At 47.3% G+C, this 24212-nt stretch overlaps 7 protein-coding genes across 7 annotated transcripts; 4 read left to right on the forward strand and 3 right to left on the reverse strand.

The window, feature by feature from the left end:
• Positions 1-2458: 2458 nt before the first annotated feature.
• On the reverse strand, positions 2459-4407 carry EV420DRAFT_1645073 (uncharacterized protein; the record flags this gene model as incomplete). The annotated part of the gene is made up of 20 exons (XM_060477733.1): positions 2459-2506; positions 2558-2587; positions 2648-2750; positions 2805-2829; positions 2878-2935; positions 2987-3014; positions 3061-3272; positions 3322-3364; positions 3423-3438; positions 3497-3508; positions 3567-3591; positions 3645-3679; positions 3727-3752; positions 3810-3835; positions 3887-3904; positions 3956-3965; positions 4017-4106; positions 4159-4172; positions 4222-4300; positions 4346-4407. The coding sequence occupies 20 exons, from the start codon at positions 4405-4407 to the stop codon at positions 2459-2461; spliced, it is 960 nt and encodes a 319-aa protein (XP_060328575.1).
• A 2079-nt stretch (positions 4408-6486) lies between these two features.
• On the forward strand, positions 6487-8331 carry EV420DRAFT_604625 (uncharacterized protein). The gene is made up of 5 exons (XM_060482763.1): positions 6487-6610; positions 6659-6784; positions 6886-7361; positions 7415-7618; positions 7669-8331. The coding sequence occupies exons 1-5, from the start codon at positions 6521-6523 to the stop codon at positions 7964-7966; spliced, it is 1194 nt and encodes a 397-aa protein (XP_060328576.1). The 5' UTR covers positions 6487-6520; the 3' UTR covers positions 7967-8331.
• Positions 8042-9140, reverse strand: EV420DRAFT_604620 (uncharacterized protein). The gene is made up of 4 exons (XM_060482762.1): positions 8812-9140; positions 8582-8757; positions 8377-8519; positions 8042-8322 (listed from the first exon to the last, which is right to left on the reverse strand). The coding sequence occupies exons 1-4, from the start codon at positions 8987-8989 to the stop codon at positions 8262-8264; spliced, it is 558 nt and encodes a 185-aa protein (XP_060328577.1). The 5' UTR covers positions 8990-9140; the 3' UTR covers positions 8042-8261.
• Positions 9141-11221: 2081 nt separating this feature from the next.
• Positions 11222-11910, forward strand: EV420DRAFT_604716 (uncharacterized protein). The gene is made up of 3 exons (XM_060482764.1): positions 11222-11490; positions 11540-11599; positions 11654-11910. Exons 1-3 carry the CDS (start codon positions 11317-11319, stop codon positions 11750-11752), a joined length of 333 nt encoding a protein of 110 aa, XP_060328578.1. The 5' UTR covers positions 11222-11316; the 3' UTR covers positions 11753-11910.
• A 26-nt stretch (positions 11911-11936) lies between these two features.
• On the forward strand, positions 11937-13698 carry EV420DRAFT_604727 (uncharacterized protein). Its single transcript, XM_060482765.1, has 6 exons — positions 11937-12467; positions 12517-12673; positions 12731-12868; positions 12928-13238; positions 13288-13488; positions 13548-13698. The coding sequence occupies exons 1-5, from the start codon at positions 12069-12071 to the stop codon at positions 13336-13338; spliced, it is 1056 nt and encodes a 351-aa protein (XP_060328579.1). The 5' UTR covers positions 11937-12068; the 3' UTR covers positions 13339-13488; positions 13548-13698.
• A 3107-nt stretch (positions 13699-16805) lies between these two features.
• Positions 16806-18355, reverse strand: EV420DRAFT_604756 (uncharacterized protein). Its single transcript, XM_060482766.1, has 6 exons — positions 17943-18355; positions 17737-17896; positions 17547-17684; positions 17184-17494; positions 17075-17131; positions 16806-17027 (listed from the first exon to the last, which is right to left on the reverse strand). The coding sequence occupies exons 1-5, from the start codon at positions 18342-18344 to the stop codon at positions 17084-17086; spliced, it is 1059 nt and encodes a 352-aa protein (XP_060328580.1). The 5' UTR covers positions 18345-18355; the 3' UTR covers positions 16806-17027; positions 17075-17083.
• A 992-nt stretch (positions 18356-19347) lies between these two features.
• On the forward strand, positions 19348-23206 carry EV420DRAFT_1645078 (NRPS-like enzyme; the record flags this gene model as incomplete). The annotated part of the gene is made up of 19 exons (XM_060477734.1): positions 19348-19618; positions 19675-20058; positions 20110-20169; positions 20221-20252; positions 20311-20442; positions 20492-20545; positions 20593-20675; positions 20725-20759; positions 20812-20846; positions 20903-20971; positions 21016-21142; positions 21197-21222; positions 21285-21290; positions 21353-21371; positions 21431-21581; positions 21634-21691; positions 21742-22004; positions 22065-22369; positions 22422-23206. 19 exons carry the CDS (start codon positions 19348-19350, stop codon positions 23204-23206), a joined length of 2895 nt encoding a protein of 964 aa, XP_060328581.1.
• Between the last annotated feature and the right edge of the window lie 1006 nt (positions 23207-24212).

Here is a 24212-nt window from a genome sequence, read left to right on the forward strand (position 1 = left end):
TGGGGTGTGACTTATGTCAACCCACAAAGCATGAGGGAATATCAAGGGTGGGGCCCATAGAAGTATGATCAGACCTATGGGCCATCAAACGGATCATACGTGTGAGCGATGCGATCATGTGTGTGAAGTAGGAGTCAGAGCATGTGGGCGGTGTGACCAAGCGGGTCATGAGTGATGCGGATCAGGTGCGAGGAATGATGACAAGAGTTGAATGACGAGTTGCTGTGATGCTGAGATAAGATAAGATAAAGCAAAAAATAGGGGTGAATTCATGACATCGGGTCTACTTCCTCCATGGTCAATCCACCCTCGAACATCCAATCCAAGCATTCAGTTCACCATACCTGACCAGTCCTGGGAGCATGAGCCTCCAGAGCAAACACTCCTAATTCCCTCTCTGAGCATGCCATAATAGCCAATGAAGACTGGCTGGCAGTAAAAACCTTCATTGAAAAAATAGTGAAAGAATGAGATGAAGCCCTCAAACGAGATGGTTATGAGTCTTCCACATGTTCCCGAGAGCTAGAATCAGATGGAATATCCTGACATGAATGGAGCAGAAAGGCCACAGGAAAAGAAGGAATAGTCGAATACAAGGAGACGGATGTTGAAAACCTTAAAAAGGTACATGAAAACTGGGATGAGGAAGAGGACAAATCTGATGATGAATCATTCAGGACGAATGAGTCTTAAGGAGGGGGTAATGTTATGATTTCTTTTCTTTTTCTTATCTTATCCAAGCATCTATCTTATCTTCAGTGCTTAGACAGACAGTTCACATGCCTTAACCGGACGCTTGTCTTGCAATACTGCGACAACCGGTCGCCGCATGACTTTACCTGTTTCACACATGTTCACTGAACGTAGTATACTATTATTAGCACAGACCTACCTGTATTTAAGTAGAGCCTTCGCTGGTCTAAACCCCAGCTTCGGCTGAGGTTAATATACCCAACTCGAACTCCTTGCTCCGCGACTATCTAAGTAGTAACTAGCTCATCCAACAAGTATTGCCGCAGGGATCAGGCTGAAACCACCAAAGTGCGAGTGGCGGCCCCTTGTTTGACATTGTTTGTGAGTTGGTGGCTAACAAACCTTAACTGGATTTGCCTGACTGTTAAAATGGCGAAGGTTTTCCTTATCGACGCCGTGTGCAGCTTATTGGGCTACTGTCGGCTCTAAATCAAAAAGCCGTCCACGCCGCACAATAGGAAACAGTGTATGATGCCAGTTTTGCGTCGAGCCAGCGCCATCCAAGAAGGATGAACTTGTTCTCGGAGAGATGAGGAATCTTTATAATGAATAAAGTGCGATCCGAAGCGTTGATACTCAGATCACGCAGAGAGAACGACATGAACATCCACAGCAAAATCAAGCCAATCCGAATTTCAAGTGATATCGAGTAAAATAACTTCTTGTTCAATAACCTATTAGGATACAGGGGGGTCGAACTCTAGGAAATCGAATGACAAGTAACCCTGCTTAGCCATATCCCTGGAAAGAACTGGAGCACATTTCGAACTGAGCGCTAAAAATTGCGATATAATCAGCATGCAGAAGTTAAATCATCCACTCCGATATCGCTAGAGTTATTTCCTTAGCTAAGACATGTATAGAATTGGATTTAATATATGTAAACAGAGGCGCGCCTATCTTGGAAAGCAAAACAACCAAGAGGGAGCGGTGCCGCTGCTGAGTTCGCATATAGAAGGACCGAACTTCGAGTTCCGGCCTTAACCACTGAACCACACAATGCGCGCACACAGAGAATGAAGCACAGCGTTTTTTTCGTATGGTGAGAGTTCCGAAATGGGCTGACGCTTACCGCTCAAGAACTAGGCGCATTCGTTGTTGATCGGAACAATCATTCGCCGCTATCCATTCGTGGGCGTTATCGCTCCCCAAGTTTGACGGGAGAGCTGTAGCGGGTTACAGGCTTGTCCCTGACGCGGTCGAACGAACAGAGATAATGTAGCAGTTATGCTTATAGTAGGGCGATTCGATATTTTTCAGCATTGAATAGTGTCCGGGTGTGAGAACGTGCCGACAAGATTCGGCAATGATACTGAGCGAAAGCAGCCAACACCCGGACGATCTCTATTCCTTGTTACTCCAAGGCCATACGACAGCCTGCCTTGATGGCCGTCCAGGATACTTCGACCGTAGATATGGTTGATAGCAACAGCCGGCGCACTATCCATTGATATGAATGGATCCCGTAACCGTGGAACACCGGAAAGCCATTTCGCGGAATGCTGTGGCTTCACAATCCTTCCCAAGACGTGCAGAATAGACGGGTATTGAGACATTTCTATTAAGACGAATGATTCATCTATTTTGTGGAGCATCACAGGCGATAATCAATCCACTCGAATCAAGTGGAAGCCGTAGTGTTTACACCACATCACCTGTACTCAATCTCTTCTCGCTAGTTATTTCGCCAGTTGCGAGCTCGGCATTAATAATCTGTTGAATAGTGGATGCTCCGCTCCACATTAATTTGAAGCTACGCATCGTGATGAGTAACGAAACCGGACCAGAAGGCCAAACTACGTACCTCTGCTCGTTTAGCCGACTCCGGGTCAGTCTGTAACAGAGAACGAATGTGTAAGATTCCCAGTCTCACCACTTCAGAAGACAAACGCACCACTACTCGATCGCGGGGTCGACGACTATCCAAAATTATCGCACTCCCGGTGCGACCAGACGAAGACCACTGTCCTCTACGTAGACCACGACGTGTATTTAACCTGCCAGTCACATTTACGTGAATGGAAGATAGGTGAACGAATTTGGAGACTTACGTTACCAATAATGAATTGGCGTATACTGTCATTGATGGTCAGCTAGAATGACAGGAGTTCCCACCAGACGTACATTTGCTAATGACAAAATGCAATCCCATGAATATTAAGTTTGATGACATCGTGATCCACTGCCGTGGGAATGAGGGATGACGAAGCGCGGAACTTTAAAGAAGACTCACACAAATCATGTCAATGATAGTTGCCGCGCTAATCTTAGTTTAGCTATCTGAAAGAGCTGGAAATACACCCGCACCATGTCAAAGACCCGGTCTCGAAGGTGTACAGGATCAGAGAATCGATGACGGCATTAAGGCTAGGTCGCTCGGAATTAGATGGTGGGACAAGAATGGAAGGGATTTCGTACTTCTCGGCCTCCGAGCGACTTTTATGTAGTAGACCGAAGAGAGACCCGGTGATTAGCATGTCGACCGCTGACGATAGCGCCAGACCGAGTGTGAATACCCACTGTAGTTCAGGGGTCAGCGATATTCCGAGAACGTATGAGATGATATACTCGGAAGTCCTGTTTGAATGCAGGGTACGTTTTTAAGCGTATCCTTTCGGGAATCATGGCGTATTATCAATGGAGCGAATTTAAGCTTTGAATGCACATACATTTCAGATGTCGTGACTGAATTGTTCTACGTCAGGATTTTGAATATACGGGACGAAGAGTCTCGTAAACGTACCACAAGCAGAAGCTAGACCAGAATAGAGAAGTCAAACAATAGCCCCAGCGCGATACAGATAAACTCTCACCGAGACGGAATGCCGCCAGGATCAGCTGCCGGGTGCGCGTCAGAACATGAAACAGAGTACAGCATACGGTCAACTGACAATGGGGCATGTAAGGAGCCAATTTCGCTTGCTAACTGGTGATATTGGATGAAGGTGAACAGGATGTAAGATCAAAACCTACGCATGAATATCCTATGGGCGAAGAAGCTACGGCGTTGGTCAGTTGAGATAGATTCTCGCCAATCAACATATGTCTGAACATACCAGTGCACTAAAAACGTCAACACAGCCTACGAGAACTGTCAGATGAATATCGGTGAGGCGGACCCGAGGCGCTATACCGTAATGACGATGGTCACCTGTCTGATCCATCAAAAACAAAGTTTGAATTGGAGATAGAAATGACTGACCCCGATGCTCCTACAGACACATGAGTGATGGTGGCGGGGAAAGGTGGGAGTAGATTCTCACCAAGGTATGATATCGATACTACCATAGTCGCTGATAAGCATGTTCCATAGAGATACCCAGACGAAGCAGGTGTGGCAGGTATCGAGCAGCCTGTCGGGTTATAGTTCAGGGACGAATCGCAACGATGAACGTCATCGCATACCATATAGCGAATACCTGCAGAGACGCTCAACGCTCAACAGATGACAGCGCAGACAGGACTTACGAGGGTTTTAACTCTAATCAAATCAGATGGATACAGCTTGTAGTAAAGAATCGTTTGGATGGCTACTGCGCCAGAAAGTCTGTGGAATCATTAGATTTAACAGGCTGAAGGAAAAGAAACTCACAGAGAGGCTGAGAGCGCGCCGATTGTTACTGCTCCATAGGTATTCGAGACGTTAAACGACATGGATAGAGTAAAGACAGGGTGTATGCGGGGAAAAAGGCGAAAGACGACTTCGATCCTTAAATACCGTGTGCTAGGGCGGCCATGTCAAGCAATAACAGCACGTGGATAGCCGGAGGAAAGGTTTCAAGGTTTGATGCGTTATAAGCTGATCTCGCTTGTAGAATGATGAGTTCCGGAGATACATCTCTCGACGCTAAGCCCCTCATGTAAGTGTAAAAATCTGTAGACGCGCTAAAGAAACAAGGTGGTGAGCCCTCAAGCAACAGGAGAGGGAAGATTTATCGACAGACCTGTGTATCTGCATTAAGTAGATCCATGGGCGATACGGAGGGTTAAGAATGTTGGAAAGGAGGTTTTTCTTTGGTTACTTGTAGCGCTAAACAGATACATTTAGCGAGGAGCGTCAAGGAAGAGAGGAACGTTTTAAAAGACTGGTCAACGTTTTACGTGAGAAGCCAGAACTGAGATAACCACGTGGCAGAGACCGCAGCAAGATGACAGTGCCGTGATTACCTAGCCTCCTAACTAAATATAGACTGTCTTCGCCGCTTATTCCCACTTAGCCCAACTTCGCCCTCTTTTCCCGTATCCACTGTTGTTCCAGCATCTATAGCGATGACACCGTGAGTACAGCTTGTTTTTATTCCGTTGCAGAAGCTGAAGCTCATAAAATCTCCCTGTTGGGATTTGGCAATCCGGCATCATGCCGAGTCTGCTTATTAAGGTAGAAGTCTTAGGAAAAGCGTGGAAATTTCTAGTAAAAGTACATTTAGTATAAAAGTAGGTACTTTAGTGTAGATCCTCATGCATTTGCAGAGCTCAGCCAAGCGCAATACTATTGGCTTGCTACCGTGCATGTGACACTGGGAACGAACTGATACCCCGTTTTCCAACACTCCCAAATCCCTATTTTCGGTGCCATTCTAGATCATGTACGAAGAGCTCAACTATCCAACTACTATCTCCTGTCCACAGTCACTGCCTGTTTCATATCAGGTATGAGATTATTCAACCCTACTACACTTACTGGCAGGATAGGATATTAATACGTGTTCGCCAGTCATTATTGCTATGATGGCTATGTAACCTGTTAGGCGTCTATCAGGGTTCTCTGAACGCTGTGTGAGTCACAAGATCAGGCGATAGGCGCTTCGTCGTGCCCGACATAAACGGCACTCCCACGGAGGCAACACGTCCCCTTCATCTCTCTTATCCATCAAATATGGGGGCTAGCGCGTCAAAGGATTACATCGCAGCTACTGATGGTTCGAGCACTGTTCTCGTCCGTAGGTATGAAGTAGGTTACTATAGTGTGAGCATTCTGAAATTGGCGATGTCGGTGCGCTCATGATGCATGCAGAACCTGCTATCTGTTCTTCACAAACATTTCCCGGATATTGCTAAGGAGTTGATGATCATCCAAACCAAGGAGCTGGACATTTGTGATGGACGATACATCAATATTCCTGAGGAGTTGTGGGTAGAAGTTAGCCCTCGTATTCGTAACATTAAGGTTGCCTCTCGTGCGTCATGACATGTTATTTGTTCGGCACTGGCTAAACTATGACCAGGACCAGCTCAAATTTCTGCAAAGCAGCCTGAGTTAGGTCGCGGGCTACCCCCATATGAGGTCGGCCATGCTGCACAAGATGGTCAGCCGAAATGAATTAGATGAATGGAGAGTTCGTTCCCTCGAGCGACTGAGTTCTTTGAATTTTGGAAAGGCATTTAAGTGTGGACCACAGTAAGATGAAAGAAAAGACGCTGTTGGGAGTGCTGTAATACGAAGGTACGAAGGCGAAGAATTGAACAAGCTACGTTATCTGTCTCCTGTTTTTACAAATTCGAATATCATATATTACCCACGTACTTCAACGTTTAACCATCATTGTGGCCAGTGCTGAGCTTGACAATGAGCCCCTTCTTCCCTTACTGTAACTCGTAGTGTCCCTATGCTGCCTACGTACTCTTAGACGCGCTGCGTCTATCAGTGTTCTTTAAGCGCCGCATCAGTCACAGGATCAGGCGATAGGCGCCGCATCATTTCTTATATAAACGTATGTTACTATGTACGTGTGACGCAGCCCCTGCATCTCCTTTACCCCCATCAACCATGGGCGCTACTCCGTCGAAGAATTATATCGTTGCTACCGATGACACAAATCGCGTTCTCGTCAGTAGACATGGAGCTGGTGACTACAATGTGAGTATTTTGAAGCCATCGATGGCGATGCACTCACGATACCCACAGAACATTCTCCGTATTCTTCAAAAACGTTTCCCAAGAATTCCCAAGGAGTCGATGGTAATCCAAACCAATGAAATGGACATTTGCGCTGGAGAGTATGTCGATATTCCAGATGATCTATGGCCGGAGGTTGGTCCTTGTATCTCATACACAAGGGTTGTCTCTCGTGCGTCGTTCTTTCTTATTCATGGTAACTTATTGAATATCGAACAGGAGCTACCCAAACCAAGTGTTTTATGCGACCTCCTCCCAGTCAATCAATGAAGATTTATATTAAAACATTGACCGGAAAAACGATCACGTTGTTCGTGGAACCGTCTGCACTGGTCTCCGACTTGGCAGAAAAGATACAAGACAAGGAAGGTATACCCCTTAATCAACAACGTTTTATCTTTACCGGAAAAAACATCGAATTCGAGCGTCGGATCTCCGATTATAACATTGGACACGAGTCTACTGTCCATCTTGTTCTAAAATTGCGGGGCGAGAGGCCGGTCGTATACCTATTCACTCCTCTTCCGTTAAATGCTGTTGTCCAATTATCGCTCACCAAAGACTGGTCATTCTCTGCCACATACCCGAGTGTCCCCATCAAGTCCTCCGAGTCTGGACAATTCATTACATGGAACGTCAGTACTCATGACGATAATACCATGACCGATATGGCTACCGGTGCACGAGTATCTTATTTGTTTTGGGAAGCAGAGTAAGTTCTCTATGCTCTTTTCTCAGGCTGCATATTTATCGGTATCCTCATAGGACGAACCCTAGTCTACTGCCCTCGCCTCCAACGTCTCTCCTGGGCGCAGCCGATTCCGATCGTACCCTCCCGTTCAACCCATTAATGGCTGAGCTCACCGACAGCGACTCAGTCGTCCTTCCCACATCAGAAACTGCGCCCTACCTCGACAAAGCATTGACCGCTCTCGGTCTCCATGTCGAAGCAAGGACCTCGTTCATCACGTACGTCATTATTTCCTCCATTACTTCACTTAGACTCAATGTCCCACAAGGTACTGGCTTCCGTCGATTTTGAAACACGAATTCGTAGCACTTCGTTTCCTCCCTCAAACTTCGTACGAGCATGCCGCCCCCCTCGATATCGAGCCGGAGCCAGATGTCGTCACCCGCGTATTCATGCTCTTCAAGAGGGTTTGCAAGGATGAGTTAGACGAGTGGGAGGGTGCGCTCTCACGCGCATCTGAGCAGGTTGAATTTTGGAGGGGTATTATTGGTGTGGACTGCGATATGATGGAAGACGAAGCGCTCTTCAGAGTACTGGAATGGGGAGGTATGGAGGTAAAGAATTGATCGAGGGACATACTTCCCGCCTGCTTTTGTGAGATTGACCGTTAAATATTGTGATTTGTATATTCATCCTTGGGACCTGTTGCTGTACCATGTATACGATTGTGACAACATATTCACGTAAACGAGATACCGTAGCACGTGAAGTATCAAGCCTTCCGCGTGTATTCTATTCTGTTAGGACCTATCAATCCTACTCTCAACGATTCGCTGCAGAAGAGGAGTACAAAATGTCCATGTGAAAGATCCATAACTAAAACAGCTTCGTATGGAATAACAAAAATCGAACTATCATGTTCTAAAGAATACCCAAAAGACCAGAAACCACGCCTAAGAGGGGTCCCGCTATACCCGTGAGCCTATCCGAGATTATATTCAGTAAAAGGAGAGAAGCGTTGAAGGAAGGCACACACAGAGGCAAGACAAGCGCGAGCAACCCAGGCACGAGGGCTTCAAGCAGCCCAAGTAGGTTCCCCACCGCACCCACAACAACCGTTATCAAACTTCCAAGACCCAAACCTGACGCGATGAGGCTCAAGAGGGTAGCGTTGATGGCCTGTAAGGAACAAATAATAGCTGAGCATCGCGTATAATGCGAACAACGGCTAATTAACACACCGTCAGGATGGTAACTGCTAGAGCCACGACATCGCCGAGAGACCGTTTCCTTGTGATGAGCCCGCGAGCTTGAAGAGAAGACGCATGCTGGCTGGCTTGGTTGATGGCACCGGTAAGCTCCTTTAGCAATGGGGTGATGTTCTCCTTTGTCGCGGCTCCATTTGACATCATGGAATCTAAGAAAACGGGTGAACGCCGTCAATATGACGATTCGAGGTAGACACGCGTACTGATTTGGCCAAGGATAGGGTCGGCAGAGGCCTTGAAGTTGGCTAAAACCTCCTGGGCACTGGATGCTTTATCATCAGCTCTGACGGAGACGTCGAAGGCATTCTTTGGTGTAGGTGTTGCACCGACGAGCAGGAGTAAGAGTGAGAAGAAGACGACAACGAGACGTGGGTAGAGCATGATGAAGAGATGGGCGAGATCTTCTTGGTGCTGGATTCCTATGCGGTCTCCGAAGACGTTTTATACTGTTTCGTCGGCACCATAAGCCGTGCGCTACCCCCGGATATCGGTTGTATGGTAGTTCAGACGTAATCGCAGGAGTATTCCGACTTCAAAGAAAACAGTCCATTCAGACGTAATAGAGTCCGAAAGGAATGGATAACGGTGCTTGGTATTGAATGTCCTTGAAGCTATAGTCTAGTGCGATGCGCCCTTGAGTATGAGGAACAAGGTGTTTAGATGTGTATCATGAATTAGACGCGATGCTCGCGGGATTGGAAGTCGAATATCAGCGACCCAGAGCTGCCGCGAAACTCTCTGGACCGGCGAGATATGCTTCAATGACATGGCTTCTCAGAAAGCATACGGAGCCGTCAAAGGGTGGAGCTTCGAAGAGTGCAACGGTGACGCGCCAAGGGTGCTGTCGGAGGAAATTAAATAATCGACGTCGGGAGAGCAGGAATTTTGAAATTGAATGATCCGGAATGAAATACAATTTCATTTGCCGAATCTGCGGAGGATGGGGAAGGAATCATTTTTGAGCCTCAGACCTCAGGGACCTGAAGGCATGCGAGAATAAACCATCGAACGAGAGGATGGAGACCGGGCCCGGACGTCGACACTCTATGTAGCGATTGGGTTGGGAATTGAATATTCCAGGTAATTAGCGGAATTGGGAAACTATCGAACCTAAATTGCAGGAGCCGGGGTTGTATCAGCTCCGGAATAGACACTTTGAAACGAACCCCATAAGTCTTTGCTTGGTCGACGCGGGAAATTGATATCGATATCGACTCAGACAGCGAGCGAACACTTGTCAAATCAACTGGATATATCCATGTAGGTCATCCGCATCCTACGCCGAAGTTTCTTGTTCGGACAGGCTTCCGTTTCTGAAGGTAATAAAAACCATCAGGATAAGCGATAACCCAGTCGCAGTTCCTACAAAGCAACGAATGAAATCAGAGAACACTGACAGCTACAGCAATAGACGACATATCGGAAGCGAAACCCGAATATCATTGACAGGGAAGCATGTCGCAAGTGATGTTCAAGTTTTGAAGACATCTTGTGCCGGAATGGTTATTCCGTGTTGTCGAGAATACTCAATGCATGTAGGACTTCTTGAAACTACCATTGATTGTAAGTATTTCTGCATTGAGACCAATTTCAAGTACTGAAACGGCTAAGTAGATGGAGTTGATTGGAGAGAGGATTCGGGCGATTTCGGACCGGATTCCGGAAAGTCGTCACGAGTATCCGAACCCTAACCCAAGCACCAGCTGTTACCCTTTCCTCTTGCCCGTCGTCATCGCGAACGTCTATTATTCATACCGCAGCTTCGATCTTGCACAACTATGCTTGGATATGTACTCCCACCTACGATGGTAGGGACCGATGGAGCTCTAGAAGAAAGAAGAGAGCACCACTAGCCTGGTGAGAACGGCATCAGGTCATACTCGGCACCGAGCTCACAGGGCAGTAAAGGATACCTATTTCCAGGAAATTCACTTTGGTGCGTCTGGTACCTTATCCTAATGAAAATTTCTTCGTTTTGACACGCTCATGCCCAGTGAGTCCACCGTAGGGTTTGTGGCACGTAAATCTCCATGTTTGCACGACATTCTGAATAGTGGAAATACTCTACTGAACGTTGGCGCTACTGAGTCATTGTCTATGACCAGGCTGATCCGGTCGTCAATACGGCTTGACCGATCAACGTAACTTCGCCTGGTTCCTGAGCTTGAGCTTACGCTGAAGGCGAGTTTTTCGTCGTATCTCTTTTATCGAAATTCTTTTCTAACTTTGCGCAGTCTTCATTGGCCTAATCCAAGGGAGGAAATGTGAACCGTTCTCGTGTCGACGGTGCCGTATAGGTGACTTCTCTCTTCTTCGGTTCACCGCGTCCCTCGACGTCCAACTCTATAGGATTCAGGCACGAACTTCATTGCAATGATCGATGCTGAGCCTAATTATATTGAACATTTGTATCACATCCATCCTGTCCTTATGCTGACTCCCGTATCACCCGTTCGACTATCCCTCTTTTCAACTCTTTCTGTACCCTCCCCTCCGTTCCCCTGGATTCGCACTTCAAATTTCAAACACGAAGGAGATGCCGCACCGCCGAAAACTATTGTCTCCTCAATTCTGCAGCACCATCATCGTACGTTGAAATATGTTTTCTCTATCTGACGATTCCTCAAAATGTGTTCAGGAAACCGACATTGCAGGTATCGCTGGACTACACCGCATCACCTTGTCCCTGTTATGTGGTCGGGACGCGCATGAGCAGTCCTGGATCAAGAATTCTGCTTGTGCCTTTGTACCTTGATACACTAGCTCTGCAGGTCGTCTGTTTCAGTGTCGTTGTCGTAGATCGTGAATATCGCCACTTTTACTTAAATAAAAGCACCATACTGACGTTCGCGGAGGAACCGGATTATGCCATTCCATCCAAGGCAGGATCTTCCTGCTTCTTTTCAACAAGAGCTAATTAATTTCAATCAGGCAAAGCGACGTCTTTGTCAAGTACTTATCCATTCCTCTGCGACCGCGGTATTTTACGAGGTATGGTTTAGCCCTTGAATACTTTGAACAAAGATCTGATTTGAGAGCACGAAGATATGTTCGTGCGTTGGTAGACCTCACAGAAATCCCTTGGTTCCTCGAATGATGGTAGACGATCATTACGCGAATCATTTGAAGATGCAGTTCCTATAATTAGCAACAACCTCATTTGCAGGATACGAACCCGCATGAAACGTCTCCCCATGTATTCCTCTTCGTGACTTCACAATCACTGATACCTCTCTGTTCAACAAAACGTTACAAGATAACCTGTTGCGAAATATATTGCCATTTCTTCTATCTGTGTGCAACGCAAAGAGTGTCTACCGCCAATAGAAGCTTCGATTTTACGATATCAGGAGACGCAGATCACCTTCGGAGACTTCGCTGCTCCGATCCGACAGGCTATAACGACGAGGTCTGGCTACGACGGTCGCCTACATGCCTCATCTCTTACCCAGCGACAACCATGAGCATACCTCCACATGCCCGCCTCGCCGCAGAAATTCCTCTCATATCTTCCTGTTCAGAGCTCGTCATGATAGAATTTTCTTCGTCTAGGATCCAGACTTTTCGCGAGGTTTTATTCAAAGATGAACGGCTCATCATTGAAGAAGAGGGATCCTCCGCATTCGAAAAGTGGTATCGCCATGCAGCGAGTGTGCACCAGCGGCGGACCGTCGCGTGGAAGAAGGGAAGGCCATTTCATCCTCAGAACCTCTTTTTCCGCACTGTCGATACGGGTCGCCTCCTCCCCATGTCCCTGGCGAGTTTCCGTGTTCAGATGTACGCGACGAAGGATCGGTGGGACACTTTGGAACAGCAAGGGGTGAAGGAGAGGTGGTCCACCTACGCAGTGCTTGAGCTGGTGAGTTTTTTTGGTCTTCCGTTCTAATCACTGCCTCAAGTGGTATTAGATGCATCGTATATTAATCTTCCGTAACATACACGACTATGGAGGAGATATTCCTATCATATGCATCAAATGGGAAAAAGAGTTCGTGGATCTTGCGATGGACTACTGGATAGAGCTGAGTGCGAACAAGTGGACGAAGGAAGAACGAGAAGCGAAATGTTCGTCGTCTCTTCCTTCCTTGTCCACGTTGATCTCACACGTGTTGTGTATTTCAGTTTGCAAAATCGCTCGGGACTCACACGGGTTAAGCCCAAGCTTCTATGAGCTCGACCTGTGTGTCCGTGCGCTCCTTCTCGATGAGGCGGTCGGATATGTACCTCCGTTCATCGTTATTGTAGAAATGGGGTATGATAGTGAGGGTTCTCTCCGTGTTGCGCATTTCGTGCCGCTGATCCACATTATGATTATGCAGTCATGGCTCGTACACTCTTCACCTGCCCGTCCCACGTTCCATCGCCCTCTCTACTCGAGTCCTTGCCCAATGTATGCGGTAGCCGGAGATGCACCGACTCCGACTGCACCGGGTTATGGCGCACCGAGCGTCCCCGGAGCCTCCATCATCCCAGTCCCATGGTCCGAAAGCCGCAGCGCTATGACGATCGCGTCGTGTGCAACCTTTGGGGATGCGAAGTCCAGATGCAGAAAGATGTGATAACTGGCCGGATGACGCTGAAGAGGTGCCAGAAGTGTAAGGAGGTCCTATATTGCAGTCGGGAGCACCAGGCGCGTTTCCGTGTTATCTTTCGGGTCGGTACTGACGGATTGCTAGCAGTTCTTGGATTGGAACGTCCACAAACGTGTTTGCGAGCCAGCTCAAGCTTGAGGATCACTCTATACTCAGTAGATATTTTAGGTAACCCAGAACAATCAGAAATCGGCGTGAGCGAAGTGGCCTGACCCCAGTCTCTGAGAATAGTGGAATTACCATCGATCTTTTCCCAAGGTACAAGACGCTTGGCCAAAATCGCTCAAGGTCTGCCAGATTCTCACTGACGATATGATAATTAGTGATAGTATACTTTCGGCAAATAGTACTATAGTTGTCAATTCTCATCGAAGCGGTGAATTCAAATTTCTCGAGTTCGCAGGATGACATGAGGGGCGTTTGCGCGGCGTAGCGGACGTTTCTGGGAGCGCTCATCGTGGTTGGAGGGAAAGAGGGGATTTCAGTTAATTGTCACAGACGTGTTATCTGTGCACGCAGTGGTAGGTAGTCACAAATTCTGTGCCTCCATTCTATCTTTCTTTTCCCCACTATCGTTACAGTTGAAATAAAATGCTCAGCATTGAACGCGAACAGTAACAGTTCATGTCAGAAATTCTGTTGCCGCTGGTCGCGTTTACTCCGACCCTGCAATCAGCTAAACCTGTGCCTCTCTTCCTCTCGTTTCCTTGATTTCTATCGTTTAACTGTACCTAGTCTTCGTTCGACTAATCCGGGGAAGAAAATGCAAACCGTTGGCTTCACTATCTCGTCGCGAATGGAGACCCACCACCCCCTTCGCGGGATCACCGACTTCGACTGTACCATATATGAGTATCATATCGGTGAGTGCTCTTTTCTTCTTCCGTCCAACATGTCTCCGACTGTCCAACTCTAACATTCATGTGCGAGATTTATTGCAATAATTGATTCTGAATACAATTCCATTGAACCGTTGTATCACGTCTACCCTGTCTTCACGTTAACTCCCGTATGACCCGGTCGACTATCCCACTTATTACATCTTTCTGTACCTTCAGTTCCCTTGGACTCATATTTTGAACAGGAAAGATCTTGAACTATTATCTACTGGTTCTGAACCGCCGCCATCACCCTCATCAGAGCAGGACCACAGAAGGGAACGCCGCCTACTTTAATTATTTCATATTCCAATCAGATGCCAGGAGGGGTTGTCTCTTGACATGCAAAATGAATCCAGCTATTTTGTATGTTTCCACTATGTGTGGGTCTGCATCTGTCTACTCGTACTCCACTTCCGTTGTGTTCTGGTATATTTATTCAGGCCTTACCAGGAGAAACCAACGAGAAGAGTGCGACTGAACCTCTTGTCGACCAATAGATGAGAGTAAACATATCCAAGAAGTTGCTATGGAGAGTCTAGTGGTGCAAAATCTATTTAATATCTGATTTATATTCAGACAGATCATGAAGTTTCAAGTGAGAGTACTATTTAGGTTGAAGTATCGTACAAAGTCTTTGGGCATGGTATCTATTCCCCAGATTAAGGGAACCTTGTAATTCTAAGCATCTTACAGATAATATGATCAATCAACGTATTTATAAGCTTGTCTATATACTTATGGGCATTTTCGTTCTCCCCATTTTTGTAACACAACCAAATTTCGAGGATTTCCGCTACAGCGTTACTGGGAATTAGCTGTCCTAGCGTTTTCCACGCTTTGCAATCGCTTTCTGTGCCAACATCGATGTCGTATACATTGATAGTAAGGTGGTTTGAGTGATTTCCAATAAGTTTGCCTCCGAGTTCGAGCTGCGGAATAATTGGGAAACGCGTTGGAATATCAATCATCAGGCGCGACACATTGCGATGGCCCTAGAAAAAAATCCTGTCTAAAATAGGTGATATCAGATCACAGACTGGAAGGGATAAATCAGGACACGTTCTTCACGTCCGAGATGAGCGAAGGGGAGATTGCGAAGACAGGTGAAAAAGAATAAGCGCTTTAGGAAACGAGTGTATCTTTCATTGTGTTGCTTTTCTCCTCCTGTCGACCTGGATTGAAGCACTAAGTTCTGCAGTCCACGCAAAGATTCGACGTTCATCATGTTCATAATCCTAGACATATCGTTCTTGCTCATGGATCTCATGGATAGAGATATGAGATGAACGGGAATACTCGCGCAGTAGAAAGAAGAATAGGAGTCGGGTTTTAGTAGCTGCATCCCTTCAATGGTCAGATCCATCAGCTTTGGGGAAAGTCAAAGAAGTGTTTCCATAGCATCACTTTCGACAGGTGTATTGGCGATAGAGAGGCTTTGAACTGGCCCTCGAAGGTCCTAGGCCAATTCGAAGTGATAGAACCGAGGGGACCGACGTGTATGCGCTTGTCATCAATGCATTCGAAAGATTCTCCTGAGTTGAATATTTGAAGGTGAGAAGACGCAGACTGATCCACAAGAGCGATCATATGCAACAATAATGTGCAAGGCTTTACGACAATAATCGAATGTCCCCCTCCGAGAATCATATTCTCCAGATGGCTTATATTGGGGAATTCGACATTCCTGATATCGAGGAAGGAATAATTCAACAAGTGAGGATTTTTCCCGACTCGAGAGAGGAAAAATTCTATATCCTGGAAAGTATGGAAGGTTAATTTTCCGTTCCTGTTCGGTATTTGAAGTATGGGGCCGTTGGCGGGTTGGCGGAGATTCCGAAAAACGAAAGAGGAGACCGTGCAAGAGAGTGGGAAATTCCACTATAACAACGTGAGAAGGGAGAAAGGGTGCAGTGCGCCTTGGACGGTGGCGCACAAATACTACACCCTTGTGGCTTACACCTTAAGTAGCATAACAATTACTTAGAGAAGACTGATGCGTCTGAAGATATCAAGTGCTGTTTAAGCATCTTTCCCACACTGTCCCACACTCAGATGATCTTGGATACCATTTTTTGACTCTATATTTCGAAACAGCATACTATAATCTATGTACAGAGACGCGGCAGTGTTTACTCGTGGCCTACCCCAATAGCTACAATAGGTATTTTCTGTCCTTCAATCGTACATTTTTCTCGTAACTTTGTGTGTTCAGTCATATATCAATGTTTTACGGTGTCTTCGGTCTGGTCGAAGCTTGATCGCGATATACTTCAACCTTCGTCCTCAGATTCCGATGATTTGGCCGCAGTGGCACGGACGGCATATAGGGTTCGTATAGACACCTACGTATTTTTCACGCGTTCGACTTTGGAGAATTCATTTATCCAGTTCATGGTCACACAAGTTATAGCATCTACAATAAGAATTACTTATTCATTCTCCGAGAAGAAGAATCAGAACCGCGCCCTCATCGATACAATAGCGTCTAAATAGCAATACAAAAACGTGGGAAGGAAATGAGGCGTCTTTGGGTCGGTGTGGCGTTACTGGTTATGTCGCTAGCGGCCGACCGGTGTGGCCTAAACGTTGATAAGGTATGATCAACGAACGAACGCCGATGGGACATATCAATCTGTGAGTCGCCGTTCTACGCGTCAAGGTTAGACATCGGATATCTGAGTTCAGTAGCATTGAAGCCTTGCCGCTTCGCGTGATGACAGTGCTGCGGAAGGCTCATCCAGACAGGTTGATCCAGGCGAAGGCAGAGAAAGAGAGTTCGTAACGGAGGAACCGTAGCTCGGTGTGACGGCCACTCCAAGAGGGCAAGACGACACCCCAAGCATTATACGACGTATATCATTTGTTCCATAGGTTACAGCACAAAAATATTAATCTCAAGGTGACGGCTTCTTCATTTCTGTTAGTCGTTAGAGGAGAAACAAATCCCTGGAATGTTCATGAGGGTGGAAATAAACGGTGAACGGAAAACTTACCTTATCAGCCTAAGGAGGAGCCTCGCAAACGCGTTTATGGGTATACCAATCCACCGACTGACACGCATATATCAGAAAAGCCTCCTTCAAAGAACACCACGAAACATACCTGATGCTCCCGACAGCAATACAAAACCTCCTTACACTTCTGGCACCTCTGGAGTCCAACTACCTTTCCATCTGCATCCAACTCCGGCTTGACTTCGCATCCCCAGAGGTTACACACGACACGATCTTCGTAGCGCTGGAGTTCTCGGATCATAGGGCTCGGGTAATGGAGGCTCCGGCAATCCTCGATGCGCCACATTCCGATGCACTTGGAGTCGGTGCAGGTGGCGCTACCGCATGTCTTGGGGAGGGTGTTGAGGATGGAGGGAGGTGGGCAGTGCGAGGGACGGGTGAAGAGCGCACGAGCCTTGCCTGAGAAGGCGATAAACTGCGACAGAGAGAAGAAATTGGGGATGATACTCACCGTCCTTCCTAGCTTCTAAAATGACGATGAACGGCGGGACGTAGCCGACGTCCTTGTCGAGAAGGAGGGCGCGAACGCAGAGGTCAACTTGGTAGAAGCAAGGGTTACGACCGTGTACTTTAGCGGCGACTTGACAGACTATACAATGCCTGAGGTTAGCTAGAGAATTATTAGAGACAGGATTACGCACATTTCGTCTCGCATTCTTCCTTCGTCCATTTATCAGCACTCAGCTCTACCCAGTAATCCATCGCAGCATCCACGAGTTCTTTATCCCAGTCGATGCATACAATCGGAATGTCGCCACCCGCATAATCTTGCATATTCCGGAAAACCAGCATATGGTGCATCTACAGGGGTGTCAATCAATGGTGACAAGACATGGAAACGACGCACCAGCCCAAGAATCGTGATATTAGTCCAGCTTTCCGTATTTCCGTTCTGCTCCATGGGCGCCCACAGCCCCTTCGTCGCGTAAATCTGGATCCGGAAATCCGCGAGATTCATGGGCAAGAGACGAGCCGTATCGACGGTCCGGAAAAAGAGGTTCTCCGGCACAAAAGGCTTTCCGGTCTTCCATGCGATGGTCCTCTGCCGTTTCTTCACGCTCGCGATCTCGCGGTACCACCGCTGGAAGGGCGAGAATCCGTGCCGCTCAATGGTGATCTTTTCCTTCTCGAATAACACGTCGTCGCGAAGGGTCTCGGTCTTTGAACCTGAGAGTTCCCTCATATCGAGCTCACAGGATGACATGAGGGGCGTTTCTGCCGCGTAGCGGACGTGTCTGGGAGCGCTCATCGTGGTTGGAGGGAAAGAAGGGGACGATTTCAATTTAGTGTCACAAACGCGTTCGCTGCGCACGTGCTAGGCAGTCACAAATTTTGTGTGCGCCTGAATTTCATTTTATCCGGGCTTCATCTTCCTTCCATCACTCTGTCTCGACGACCGCACTATATACTATTAACGCGACTCTGAGCGCTGAATACGAATAGCGACAGTTCGTACTAGAACTTTATCTTTGACCTTGACACGTTCGTTCTGATCTAGGTTAACCTCTCGCCTCTTTATCTCCTCTCTCGATTTCAGTCGGTATCATTAAGTATTTGTCATTCCAGACAGCAGACCGGTTAACCTCTAGCCGAAAGAACCTATATTGATGTCTTTATTCTCTATTTTCTGCGGCTCGACCATCACGAGTATGCTCACTTGTCCTCCAGGAACCAGAGATTAGCATGTATATTGTACAACCACGTAACCGCCGCAACGATTGAGCTGCCGGTACATAGTCTGGTTCCCTGCCATTATGTGAGTGCAGCTGTACCAATCAGATGTGTATATATATACTCACCAATTTCACGCAGAGATACTATTGAGCAACACCCAAGTTGCCCGAGTGAATACGTTTCAACTTTCCACGAACTCAGCGCATATGGGCGCTACTGAACAGTTCACGTACCACGGTGAATTGCTAAATATAACTTTGCTATTCTTATGATTCATTTTTCTGCCATCAGAATACAAGGACCACGAGATAGCAAGGTCTTCTTCGCAGATACCAGTCTCATGACGGATGACGTCCTGTCCTTCACCTAATCAATGCACTTCTTCTCACAGATACATTCTTCAAGTAAACAGGATCGACTAAACCGCCGATCGGCATCCTATTGACTACACGAGAAAGCATCGATTCGTGCGATAGGGACGTACGCTTCGTACGTAATCACAACACTATAATCCCCCTAAGGTACCCTCTATAAATGATGCTCTTTCGATGTAGTGTGGTCTTCCATCTTACTCCAGTATGGCATTCCCAACCCCCCAAGGCCGTTCATCCCTCACCTTTACTCCTCCTCCTATAGACGGCTCGCTGACCTTCCCAGAGATTATCGACTACAATGGCGAACACAGCCCGAACCACCCGTTGTTTCGATACGAGGATCCCAATAGCAACGACGTCCGAACCATACATTGGACCGAAGGCGTCGCAGCCATTCACAATGCCGGTCAATACTTCAAGAAATACCTCCACGACGAGACCAGTCCCGTCGTTGTCAGCATTTTGGCAAATTCCGGTACGCTGTTACGCATATCTAAGGATGAATGACAAAGTTAAAGCCAAACTTCCCAGATACCCTAACCTTCTTCGCGACGATCACCGGAATCATGCGCCTCGGACACATCCCCTTCGCCATATCCATCCGAAACTCGGCTCCTGCCATCACGCATCTAATGAAAGCCACCAACTCCAAATACCTCATCGTCAGCCCGGACGCGACAGTCCAGAAGATCGCTGAGTCGGTTTGCCAGCATAACGATGACGAGAGGATCATCACCACCATCCCGATGCCCGCGTTCAGCGATATCTACGTCAAGTCCTACGAACCCCTTCCCCCGTTCAAGAAACCAGACTGGAATGAAACAGCGTTTATCATGCATTCGTCGGGAACGACGCGGTTCCCTAGCCCGATCCTTCGGAGTCATGAATCTATGTTGGAGTTCAGCAAGGCCTCCTGTACGTGTCCCCATCTTTTCTCCTTGCCAACTTTAAACGTAGCTTCCACAGATTACGGTGAAATAGACCTCTGTGGTGAAGTCTTCGCTGCTCAGTCATGTCCCATGTACCGTAAGTACAACAAACCCGAATGACTGCCCTTCATTGAATCTATCTTTGCAGATATTCTCGGTTTTTGGATCACGTCGCTCAGTGTACGTCCTTTCATTTTCATTCTCTATTCAAACTCGTCTTATTGATAACCCTTTGAAGGTGGCAACAGGCGCGATTCCTGCGCATTTTTCTCCAAAACAGCCAGCCGTAATACCCACTGCCGAACGTTTCTTATCCAGCCTAGTCAAGACGGGATGTACTTATATCTTCTCTGTCCCTTCCTTCCTAGAAGTACGCCCGTCTTGTCTATCTTCCGGCTAGCAACTCATCTGTTCTATAGCAATGGGCCCACGATCCTGCTGCTATCAAGGCTTTGAAAACGACAAAAGGACTAGTAAGTATCACCATTGATAAAAAGTGTTCTTCAAGCTGAGTTTGTAGGTCTCTAGCGGAGGTCCTCTTTCGAAGGAAGCTGGTGATATCCTATCTCACCACGGAGTCAACTTAATCTCGGTTTTCGGCCTGTAAGTTTTCCCTCCTTTCAAGCCCTCTCATCGATTAAATGTGGTTTAGAACGGAGGTCGGAGGTATCTCAGACATATTTCCTAGTACGCGGAGCTCCTTCGCTCATGTCTACTCGAACTAATATTTTTCACTCAGAATCCGCACCGCCCGAAGGCTGGGAATGGATGGGAGTTCGTATTTCCTCCTTCCCCTACTTCATTCTCATTTCCCTTTACCTGAATTACAGGTCTCCAACAGGATGGACGCCGTGTTTGCTCCAACTGAGGAGGAAGACATATACCGTCTGTACATCAAGGTAAAGCTTATGCTCTGCAACGTATGTCACTCACGGCTACGTAGAAATCCAAACTCAGCACACCTTCAGTCCTGAACTGCGAGATAGACGGTGTCCCGGCGTTCGATACGAAAGATCTCGTCAAGCTGCATCCGTCAAACCCGAAATTGTGGAAGGCTTATGGACGCGCTGGTACGAGGATTATGTATATTTATATAACTGAGTTCTGACTGATGCGGTGTTTAGATGACCAAATCATGCATAGTACCGGTGTAAGTCGCTAATTCTATCCTAAGATAACAAACCGGGCGATCTGACGGTTTACTTCATACAGGAGAAGGTAAGGAAAGCTCGGCACCAAATGGCTTACCTTTCTTACTTGTTCTATGTTCTACTCAATAGACCAACCCAGGACCCATCGGTGCGATCTCTCTCCTCCCTAATCCCCAAATCAAAATTTATATATATATATCCCTACAGAGGCGGGCTTGCTAGGCGATAAACGTATCTCAGGTGCCGTCATGTTTGGACGAGGGAAATTCCAACCGGGTGTCTTGATACAGCCTTCCGAGGAATACGCCTTTGATCCGAACGACGCGAAGCGTCTAGCGGAGTATCGTTCACTTATTTGGTTGGACTTACTTCATCTGGCTTTCTCCGTGCTGACATGATGGATGTGACAGGGATACGGTCGTGCAAATCAACGAGAGTGCCCCTCAGCATTCTAGGATTTACAAAGAGGTGAGGGTACACTCCATCTCGGGTGATAGTTGATTGATCCTGGTCCAAAGATGATCCTCATCGCGAGCCCAGAGAAACCCTTCGAATTCACTGCAAAACAATCCTTACGAAGGGGAGCCATCCTCAAAGCCTACGGACAAGAAATCGAAGACGCATACAAAGCCGTCGAGGCTCTGTCGCCCGATATATCAATCCCACAAACCCTCACACTGAAAACGGCAACCAACCTCATTCGGGACATCGTTAAAGGCGCTTTGCAAGGAGATTCCGTCATCGGCGATACTGACGATATCTTCTCTGTAGGTGGAGACAGGTACGTCACCTACCTCTTCCATCCTACTCATCTCTCCAACTCCAATGATTAACATAACAGCCTGACGGCACTGTCCATACGAAACTCCATCATGGGCGCGCTGCGGAAATTCCATCTACCCGTGGGAGTCATCAGATCGCTGCCGCCTAATTTCGTGTTTGATCTACCCACGATCGCCACGCTCGGTGCTTTTGTGCATGGCGTCATCTTAGCTGGAAGGGTGACCGTCAACGGACAGAAAGAGACTTCGAAGGAGAAGGAGCCGAAGCCTTATTATCCCGAAGTGAGCACGGTCCCTAAAGAGGGAGAGACTATCGTTAAGCTTCGGGATGGGAAAGGCGAGTCGCCGCTTATTATGATTCATGGTGGGTCGTGTTTTTTTCCGTTTCTACTATTTGTTTACTGGGAAATGCCTAGGTGCTGGAGGCTTTATCTTCGAATACGCCTCATACGCCGAGAAATTCAGAACATCGGTCTGGAGTCTCCAAATAACACCCGACACACCCCTAGGATCCCTTCACGAAATGGCTGCATTCTACTTCCACCAGATCAAAGCCCGACAGCCCCATGGGCCCTACCGATTCGCCTCCTACTCCTCCACGAGCATCCTCCTCGTCGTCCTAGTCAAGCTATTCGAAGACAACGGTGACACGGTCTCGCAAGCAGTAATGCTCGACCATTTCCCCACATCCTTCGTCTACTCCGCTAACAAGGCCGGGAATCCTGACCCTCGAGTCCCAGAGAACCGAGAGATCCTCGTCGATGGCGGGATCGAGGCGATCGGAGGGCTGATGAAGCGTGATGCGAATTGGGGGTCACTCGAGCGGTCTTTGAAGGCCCTGCGGGATGCATGGAACGGGGTTTATGCGAATGAGATTGTCAAGGTTGGAGTGCATAATATCAGGGCGTACATGACTGCTATTTCGGAGTTTGTGTATGATTTGACTACGGATAGGGAGGGTGATGGGAGGGCTTCGATGGAGGCTATGGAACGCTGGATTAGGACGGTGAAGGCTCCTATTATGGTTGTTGTTACGAAAGAAGGTGCTGTAGGCTCATATGCGGAGGAAAATAGGGAGGAGTGGGCGGATCTTGGTGTGAAGAGATGTTTGCCGGATGCGAGGGTTGTGTTCGTGGGTGGAGGGCATTATGAGTTTCTTACAAATGAGAGGGTGATTGAGGTTCTGCAGGAGGGGTACTAAATATGTCTTCAGTTCTACTGTTTTTATTGGGTGTTGGGTAAACATGCTTTCAAATTAGCTGTACTGTTACATGTAATTGTTCTAACCGTTTGTATTTTGGTTAAGCGGCCGATAACTTCAGAATGTATGAAGAACTTTTCAGATGTACAGATATTCCGTATATTCGATACTCAGCAGAAATCACATAACAAGTTCTTTTGCTCACCAGCTGAATTCACTACTGAATCAGAACGATGAGCTGCAGTTACGGGGTTGCATGAACCGTCGCACTCGTTCTTTTCCTAAATTTTTTGGGGTTTATCCCGGAACGACCCGGCCTATCAAGCTCGGCTTTAACCCTCCAAAGGCAAGAGGAGGAATTCGGAATTAACAGTCGAATTTCCCAACCTTATAATGTTGCAGGGTACGCTGCGAATCGTCAAAGCTTTTAACTACATAAATCCGTATATATGCTATATAGTACTACTACCAAATGCACGTTCGGATAGCTCACGCTAAGGGTGCTAAATCCTTGGCTACAGGACAAAGGCTAGGTGGAACTTGGATGGAACGTTCCGAACTATCAGGCAGACTGCAAGTTTCTTGCGAACTTGGGAAGAAATAAGATACACCACTTTAGAGCTACAGCTGTGTGGGAACAAAATTGAACTGTTAAAAGCGCCGAGGCTAATAATGCTAAGGGGAGCATTGAAGAAGGCCAAAACAAGGCGCAAATTTTTTCCCGTCCATTTTGATCTCCGATCCAGCTCCGATCAATAATAGCCCGTTTAAGAGATCGATCGCGCCGTCTTGGCGTGTATTTTTCAATCGACCTTCTTCTCGTTCTCCTCGTGGCATTTCGTCTGCTCTTGTTCTACCTCCACTACACATGACTTCTGTCTCTGTACTGCCTGCTTCCTTCTCTACGAGTGGTCGATAACCCGATCAGCGAACCCCTCCCTATGCAGTAAGTCTTTGAGCCGCTCTCTCTTCGACCGCCTAATGACAAGCGCTTTTAGCTCTCACA

Source organism: Desarmillaria tabescens (genome assembly GCF_030435595.1).
Source record: "Desarmillaria tabescens strain CCBAS 213 chromosome Unknown EV420scaffold_27, whole genome shotgun sequence".
NCBI lineage: Eukaryota > Fungi > Basidiomycota > Agaricomycetes > Agaricales > Physalacriaceae > Desarmillaria > Desarmillaria tabescens.

What these genes read in the sequence shown, in the direction of transcription:
- EV420DRAFT_604625 (XM_060482763.1), top strand. Translation starts at nt 6,521, where the DNA reads ATGGGCGCTACTCCGTCGAAGAATTATATCGTTGCTACCGATGACACA. An exon ending in CAGATGATCTATGGCCGGAG is followed by an intron (nt 6,785 to 6,885) that starts GTTGGTCCTTGT and finishes ACCCAAACCAAG; the next exon opens with TGTTTTATGCGACCTCCTCC. An exon ending in TATTTGTTTTGGGAAGCAGA is followed by an intron (nt 7,362 to 7,414) that starts GTAAGTTCTCTA and finishes GTATCCTCATAG; the next exon opens with GACGAACCCTAGTCTACTGC.
- EV420DRAFT_604620 (XM_060482762.1), bottom strand. Translation starts at nt 8,989, where the DNA reads ATGCTCTACCCACGTCTCGTTGTCGTCTTCTTCTCACTCTTACTCCTG. An exon ending in TAGCAGTTACCATCCTGACG is followed by an intron (nt 8,520 to 8,581) that starts GTGTGTTAATTA and finishes TGTTCCTTACAG; the next exon opens with GCCATCAACGCTACCCTCTT. An exon ending in CTCGCGCTTGTCTTGCCTCT is followed by an intron (nt 8,323 to 8,376) that starts GTGTGTGCCTTC and finishes AATCTCGGATAG; the next exon opens with GCTCACGGGTATAGCGGGAC.
- EV420DRAFT_604716 (XM_060482764.1), top strand. Translation starts at nt 11,317, where the DNA reads ATGAGCAGTCCTGGATCAAGAATTCTGCTTGTGCCTTTGTACCTTGAT. An exon ending in ATTATGCCATTCCATCCAAG is followed by an intron (nt 11,491 to 11,539) that starts GCAGGATCTTCC and finishes AATTTCAATCAG; the next exon opens with GCAAAGCGACGTCTTTGTCA. An exon ending in CGACCGCGGTATTTTACGAG is followed by an intron (nt 11,600 to 11,653) that starts GTATGGTTTAGC and finishes GAGAGCACGAAG; the next exon opens with ATATGTTCGTGCGTTGGTAG.
- EV420DRAFT_604727 (XM_060482765.1), top strand. Translation starts at nt 12,069, where the DNA reads ATGAGCATACCTCCACATGCCCGCCTCGCCGCAGAAATTCCTCTCATA. An exon ending in TGTAGAAATGGGGTATGATA is followed by an intron (nt 12,869 to 12,927) that starts GTGAGGGTTCTC and finishes ATGATTATGCAG; the next exon opens with TCATGGCTCGTACACTCTTC. An exon ending in ATTGCAGTCGGGAGCACCAG is followed by an intron (nt 13,239 to 13,287) that starts GCGCGTTTCCGT and finishes GATTGCTAGCAG; the next exon opens with TTCTTGGATTGGAACGTCCA.
- EV420DRAFT_604756 (XM_060482766.1), bottom strand. Translation starts at nt 18,344, where the DNA reads ATGAGCGCTCCCAGACACGTCCGCTACGCGGCAGAAACGCCCCTCATG. An exon ending in ATATCACGATTCTTGGGCTG is followed by an intron (nt 17,897 to 17,942) that starts GTGCGTCGTTTC and finishes ACACCCCTGTAG; the next exon opens with ATGCACCATATGCTGGTTTT. An exon ending in GGAAGAATGCGAGACGAAAT is followed by an intron (nt 17,685 to 17,736) that starts GTGCGTAATCCT and finishes GGCATTGTATAG; the next exon opens with TCTGTCAAGTCGCCGCTAAA.